This window comes from Propithecus coquereli, unplaced genomic scaffold, assembly GCF_000956105.1.
Source record: "Propithecus coquereli isolate 6110/MARCELLA unplaced genomic scaffold, Pcoq_1.0 Scaffold5, whole genome shotgun sequence".
Lineage (NCBI taxonomy): Eukaryota > Metazoa > Chordata > Mammalia > Primates > Indriidae > Propithecus > Propithecus coquereli.
In genome coordinates this window covers 752,481-760,192 of record NW_012150840.1, presented here as the reverse complement: position 1 = coordinate 760,192, position 7,712 = coordinate 752,481, and the positions used below count along the sequence as shown (strand labels likewise).

Genomic DNA, 7,712 nt, shown 5'->3' with positions numbered 1-7,712 from the left:
TAAAATGCTTTTATCTCTTTTTCTAAATAGTTTTTATCCCAACTGTATTTATGCTTCAAAACTACTGTTTAGTTTTGTTCATTTTTGAATGCTATAAAATGGTATCAAACTAATATAAGTCTTTGGGGATTTTATTTTTCCCCACTCAAGGTTCATCCAAAGCATTACTTAGGGCTGAGGTTCAGTCGTTTTCACTGCTGTATAAGATTCCACTGAGTGACCATACCATGCTTTGTTTAACCATTCTGCTCTGTTATTTTAATATGCTACAAATGTTTTCCTTAGTTTGTGGGCTGAATTTTTACTTCCTTTGTGATGTCTTTTTATGAACATGTTCTAAATTTTAATATAGTTGGCTTTATTACTTTTTTATTTCTGCTTAGCAATTTAAATGTTTTTAAAAATCCTTCCCCATTCCAAGATAAAAAAGTATTATCCTGTATTTTCTTCTAAAAGTTTTAAGGTTTTGCTTTTCACAATTATCTTTAACTCACCTAGAAGGGAATTCTGTGTATAACGTAAGGTAGGATCTACTTTAGATTTTCCCATTTGGATAGCCAATTGTCCCAGCTGCAGCATTTTGTTGAATAAACACTCCTTTCCCCTGACTAATTTGTCATGTCACTTCTGCCCTATAGAGTTTCATACATAATTGGCCCGTTTTTTGGTTCCCTGTTTTGTTCTTTGAGTTCATTTACCTATTCCTGAGACAACAGAATAATATGATAATAATTCTTGATATTACATATAGTCTTCTACTTCTTCAGTGGTCTTGACTATTCTTTGCTTTGCTCTTCCATATAAATTTTAAAATTAGCTTGTCAAGTACTTATATAATATAAATCCAGTGTAGCTTAGCTATCCTGGTTGGAGCTACATCATAGTATTTGTAGTACTCTACATGGAATATAGGAAGGTAATAGATTTTGGATATTTATCTTATAGTTGACTTCTTTATTAAACTCTCTTATTATTTCTAATATCTAGTCTACAGATGCTTCTGAGTTTTCAACTCAAACAATGTTCTCCTATCTATCACCGCAAACGAGCCCAAAACTTACTGGCTTGAAACAACCACCACTGATCATTTCTCACTATTCTGTGGTTTGAATGGGCTCAACTGGGCAGTCCTTTCTACTCCAGATGAAGTCAACTTGGGATGCACTTGACTAGAGGTTTGACCATGCTGCAGAATTTAAAATGACTAACTCAGATGGCTATAGTAAGTACTGGCTGTCAGCTGTGAGCACAACCAGGGCTACTGACAGGAGCACCCTGGTCCTCTTCTGCATGGCCTCTCCTTTGTTTTTAGTATTCTGAAGTTTAATTATGATGCATATGAGTGGGAATTTCTATTTATTCTGCTTTGGGATATGTTTTGCTTCTTTGATCTTTGAATGTTTCTCATTATTTTTGTAAAAACTGTACCCAGTAGCTCTTAAAACGTCAGCTTGCTTTCATTGTCTTTATTTTTCAGAGATTAGATACTATGGGCAAAGAGTTAAAAGTTTTCCCCTGTACATGAGCATCCAACCTTCAGTTAACTCTCTAGCTCTTTTCCTCCGGAAGTCTGATAAGGATAGAATGTCAACTATATTGCTAGGCAACATTCACTTAACACAAATGATCCCTGATTGGTAAATTACATCTGGGCTGAGGAGAACTATAAATTAACTATAAATACCTGATGAAGACACTGTGGTTTGGCTTCCCTGAGTTCAGTGATTCTCGTAATTGGCATGTCCCTTGCAGGATCCCAGAAGCTACACTTCTAGAGTCGTTACAAGAGAAACTAGCTCTTCTGGGGCATAAGACTTTAAGCCTAGCCAACTCTCACACCCATCCACTGTGGATCTCATCTCCTTCCACCTGAGCTGAACTGCTTCAGAAGCTATTGCTGACAAGTAATATGTCATGCTGCCCTCCTGGTAAGCTGAGCTGCTTCTGAGTAGCATGACCTGTGGCAGTCTCCTGAGAATGAATGTTTAATTGAACCCAGGAGGATTCCCCGTAGGTATTACAAATACATACAACTTCTCATTTTATGCTCTGTGTCTCTTAATGTATTTCATATTTTCCATCTTCTTCTCTCTCAGTGCTACATGCCATTGTTTCTTTATACGCAGTTTCTTCTAGCTCACTAATTCTATTTTCAACTTTTTAATCTGTTGACTACCATTTTTTATTTTGGCAAGTATAAACTTTCATTTCTAAAAGTTCCTTCCCCACCCCCCCAAATCTGTTTATTCCTAATAATCTCTTGTTGACTGGACAGTTTTGTGACTACATCCTTTATTTCTTTGTGAGTAGCAGTTATATGTTCTGGTAGGTGAAAGTTCATTATCTGTAGTTCTTTGGGAGTATAAATATATTATTTGTTGTGTCTACCAATAAGTCATAATGCTTATGTAGTAATCACCAGACTATGACGTCATTACTAGATCTTAATGAACAAGAGTTTTATAGGCCTAAATTGAGAATGGGGAAGCTTTCTAGCAAAGACTTGCTGCTTCTCCCAACAGTCATGGCTACTACTACCTGGGCTTTAGGCCCCTGAGGGTCCAGGGCTAGGCTTAGCACAGGCTGCCCAAGATTCAGTATCCAGATAGCACTGCTGCTATCAGCAATTAACCTCAAGCAACTCTCTCATCCCAATTGCCTACCTCCTCACTCTGATCCACCTCACGGTGGGTTTGTTTGTTTTTGACAGAGAACAGTTCTTAGAAATCCCTCCTACCTCCAGTGGGACTGGCAACGTCTCAAATAATAAGTCTTTTCCAGATTTTAGTTATTTCATGCAGGTGGCTCACCTGGAGCTCCTAATTAGCTCACATTGTTGGAAGCAGAACTTCCGTGCCATTTTACAAAGATGAAAACATTGAATACATAAATAAACATTTATATGTTCATATTATATAATCTGATATTTTGCTTCCTTATAGAATTTATAATTTTATAGACAAAATCCCAACCTCATTATTTCTTGCCATGACTTTAGTAACCATCTTACTAGTCTCTTCTCATCATGCTTTCTTTCAATCTATCTGCCATCAGCCACATGATCCTTATAAAATGAAATCTGATTCTAAAGCTCCCCTTATTAAACTACTTCTAAGTCCATTCTGCCTTTCTGGAAAAATATTCCTCACCAGCATCACCTCCTACACCTCCTGGCCATGCTAAATTACTAGGTCTCCTTGTGCTGCACACATTCGGGCATGCATCGCCCTCCACCTCAAAACACATTTCACACATCTGTGTATCCTTCAAGTTTAGCTCTGGGGTTATCCCAGGTTTTATGAACATTTCTTAAGATTCTTCCAGCCCAAACCATTCCTGACTGTAAGTGAAATGTCCCAGGAAAATGCAACCAACGGCCCTTGTGTTCCTTGGTACCAATTTCCAAGGCAAAGTATAGTTGTAAAAACTCCCTCTTTTTAAACCCACCTCCTTTCCTGGCTGAGCAGCAGCCACTCCTCTGTTCTACCCTCAAACCAACCTCTACTCTCTGCTCCAAGACTCTCCCCCAAAACATATCTGATGTTTCAACTCAAATGCATTTGGTGAGGTACGTCCCTACATTCCCTATCTCTTCTTTATTTTGGGATGGAGAAGTTCAAGCCAATTAACTGAGCAAATATTCCATTTTAGCTTTAAGTTTATCACACCTCCTTTCTCACCCTCATCTTTCATCATTCCATAACAGAAATTAAAAGCATGCTGAGAGCTGCTGTTTTAAAAGTCTTTTTATAAATCCTTCTGACAAATAATGAAAGCCTTCCTGATGGAAATAAAGCCTTCCTGGCTTTACTAGGTGGATCCAGAAAACTGCTGATTCTATTTCCACCTGACCATCTCCCTTCTATTTCCATTCCTACTACTATATAGTCTGCCCATCACTATTTCTTTGACAACAGTCTTCTAATATATTTCACCTCTAATCTACTCTCTACAGAAGTTATCTTCCTAAAATATACATCCAATGATGCTACTTCCCCACACCAAAACCTTTACTAATAAGTGATTCACTCTGCAAACAGTAAGCATCTATCATGTGCCAGCTGCTATGCGAGGCTCTGGAGATTGCATGGAGGACAAGGACAGAGATGGCTACTGCCCGCATGAAGCTTATAATCAGGGGTGGGGGGAATGTAAAGTGCTAAAGAGAAAACAACAAAATGAGGAGTGCTCTTAATAAAGAAAAATAAGGGCGACAGACTTACTTTGGGGACAGGAAACACCTCTCTAAGTAGGTGACAGTTAAACTAAAATCTGAAGGAAAAGAAGGCAGCTAGGTAAAAAGTGCAGTCAGATGAAGAAGAGAGAAATTCAGGCAGCAAAAAGAGTTTGGAGAAAGGGAAAGGACCTGAAGCAGGAAAGATCCTGAGAAATTAGATGAACTAAAAGAAAATCAGTATGGCTGAAATGTACCAAAGTAGAATTTGGCTCCCTGATCCGAGCAGAATAAAGTTCAAATCCTGATCAAGAACATTTGCCTCTGGCCTCAACTTACCTTTCCCACTCTCCTTTATATTACCTTTCTTTTATAGCAACCCACACTTCGACCACTCCAGACTACGTCCCTTCCTACCCAACCTAGATCACATGTTACAGACCTCCATGCCACTGATCATGCTATTTCCTCTGCCTACAATGTTCTTTTCTTCAAGTCTTTCAGATCTCATCAGGAACAATTATCTCTCAATTCTTTGTGACTCAGAGCATTTTGTTTATAACTCGTCCACTATAATTCTAAAACTGATTTATAATTAATGATGTATATATTTGTCTTCTCCACAAGATTATGACTATAAGCCACGTCAGTTATTTTTGTATCTCCTCCCCCAGTCTTCCAAACACAAGACACAGTGCTCAATAAATGTGTGTTGACTTAATGTGTTAGTATGAGTTTTCATAATTAGGTTATAGCTATATCATTTTAACTACAATATACTGGATTATTAGTATTAAATTACAAAATATTTGTTCTGTAACAAAAAACAGTTTGTAATCATAACCATATTTTTGTAGAAAACCAATAAGGATTATAATTGAGAAATTAAAAAAACAACTCCTTTAAGATCACTTAGAGTAAAATAGACAAAGGACAGTTTCCTTAATAATTACTAAGGCATGCCCTATCATTAAGTTTTCTTATCACAGTAAAAAGTGATCAGGATATAAAGGAAAAACAGGTTTACCACCTTTAAAACAACAGAAGCATAATTACTTGATAAGGTCTTCTAAATTATAATTACTCCAACATCAGCCCATCCAGATACATTTATAGAATGTGCTAACCTCTTTTTCCCCGAGTACCATTCAATGAAGAACCAATGTAAAACAAGAGGAAGCATAGCCATAAATCCAAGATAAAGCCAATCATAAAGTTCTGGAGACTCTGTGCAAGGTTGACAATATTTCTGTGCATTTGTTCTTTGTCCTCTTGGGCACACCTACAATATAGAAAAGCAATATTTTGTGTACAGATATTATTTTAGAATACTGACACACTCCAAAAACAAATCATTCTATAAGACATCTCATTTCAGTTCATACATTTAAGTTTACACGTGTAACTTTTAGAAATGAACAAAAGAAAACATAAATACATAAGTAAAATAAAAAGAAATCTACATTGTATGTGCTATATCTGTACAGTGTTCTTAAAGGTTTCTTTAACTAAGTTACTAAAATAGCTGACTAACATTCAATGAAAAACCTAGTTAACATCATATAAAAATTGCAGAGAAATGTCCTGTATTTGTAATGTTAACTTACTATATGAATCGCCATACTAAATCATTAAAAAAGGAATTTGAAAATGTTTTTGTAAAATACGTAATAATTGTGACTATCAAGAAATATGTAAGGTATTATAGACATCAATATGATAATATTTTATGAATGCCTCCATATTCTTTTACAAATTACTGAGCATATATAAGAAAAAAGATTCTACACGTGAAAATATTTCCAAAGCAAATAGATTTTACAAATGAAATACAAACATAAGACTTACCCCACATTCTCCATATATTTCAGTTGAGCCATTTTTAAATAATAGGGTCTTCCCACAATAAAGTCCAAGGCATGCTGGTTGAATATCGACAGCTTTTTAAAAACAAATGCCAGTATAGTAACATCTTTTGTGATTATAAAAAAAATAATGCAATAATAGCCGAAGCAGTTGGCAGAAATATCTCAACACAGTTTCAAATCTTAAAATGCTATATATTAGACAAACATCTTGAAGCATTTATTTTTAAATTTAAATTTCTCTTTTTTATACCAGGACATTGTAGAAAGTTATACTGGAAATTTGGAGTTAATACTGTTCTTTATGATTAAAGTCCTCAACCAGCAGAGCAGAATCTATCCCCAGAACTCAAAGCCTAATGCGGTATGTCTCCAATGGCTCCAGCCAGCCACTCTCCTTGATTAGAGTAGACTTTTGAATTTCATTGATTACAAGTTCAAAAATAAATTTTTTTAAAAAATTAGAATATCAATAGAAGGTCATCACCTTTTATCTTGCCCAGTCAGGACATTAAGCACATACATGTACGTACACAATCTATTATCACCTTTGTTCACCAAAGAACACATTCTCACACCAGAAAAACATAAAGAACATAATTTCAGAATAAAGGGCAAGCCTTTAGAGTAAATAAATTCAGCTTTATAAAAATCCTCCTATGTTATCCTAGTTTTCATCATTTTCTGTTGAGGACAGGTGAAAATTTCATCAAGGCTGTCACTGGGTTTCTGACCATTATTTAGGAACCACTGCCTTAGAATTAATCTCCTGATCTCAAGGTTTAGGGAAAATAAAAAGCAGCTCTTCTTTACAAAAAAAAAAACAAATCTCAGGACCTACTCAGGATTGTCTTTGACCTCATCCACGGGGAGAAATTATTAAAGTTTTTTTTCATCAATGACACCTGATCCCCTTCATTTATTGATTCGTTCATTCAATAAACATGTATTGAGTGTCAGATTCCACAGGTTAGGGGCCACCAAAGGTACACATCTAGTAGATGCTTCATAAATACATTTCACTGTCAATAACCTAAAGTTTCTCAAAAAGACATGAAAACTAGCACAATAAACTGAAAGCAACAGCTCATCATCTACCAAAGAAAATCCTGGCCCCAAGTGTCTGTTCAATTTCCCCTTTCATTTCTTTTAGTGAAAGATAACTAAAATTTTAAGATTTTTTTTTTCAACGGTCTTGCCCCTTTGTGACGAGCCCTGTGAACTTAGCTTGAGGTTGAAACAGGAGACAGTAAGTTATGTAGCAATTCGCCTTTGCTTCCTCTACTGTTTTTCTGCACTATCGCCCGCGCTTTTAATTTTGAAGTCAACCCTGATGCATGTGTTTCCTCCATATTAAACAAAGGGACTGAAGTGACATTTCGAACACAATAACAACAAAGACCTAGCCTTTCCCCCTGCACACTGCGCGCTTTCTCTCTGCAGCCTGCCAGGAGCAGGGACCACCCACCCCGGGAGGAGTCCCGGCCCGGCCCGAGGGCAGGCGAGAGCAGGGGCGAGCATGCGCCGCTAGCCGAAGGCCGCCCGCCCGGAGCCGAGCCTGGAGTCGGCTGCGTGTGGAAGAAGTGGGGACTAAGACAAGCGCCTCTCGCATCTCGGCGACCACTCACCCATTGGCCGCCTGTAGGTTTCTCCAGGGAAGATCCGGGATCAGC

General features: G+C 37.1%; 1 protein-coding gene across 1 annotated transcript in view; it reads right to left on the bottom strand.

Annotated features, from left to right (window-relative positions):
- The window catches only part of JKAMP (JNK1/MAPK8-associated membrane protein), an 18,215-nt gene extending 10,564 nt beyond the window's left edge, over window positions 1-7,651 (bottom strand). Inside the window, exons 1-3 of the mRNA XM_012656024.1 lie at window positions 7,501-7,651; window positions 6,023-6,114; window positions 5,302-5,456 (exon numbers count right to left, since the gene is read on the bottom strand). Coding sequence (XP_012511478.1) covers window positions 5,302-5,456; window positions 6,023-6,114; window positions 7,501-7,651 — 398 coding nt within the window. The remainder of the gene's footprint in view (window positions 1-5,301; window positions 5,457-6,022; window positions 6,115-7,500) is intronic.
- Between the last annotated feature and the right edge of the window lie 61 nt (window positions 7,652-7,712).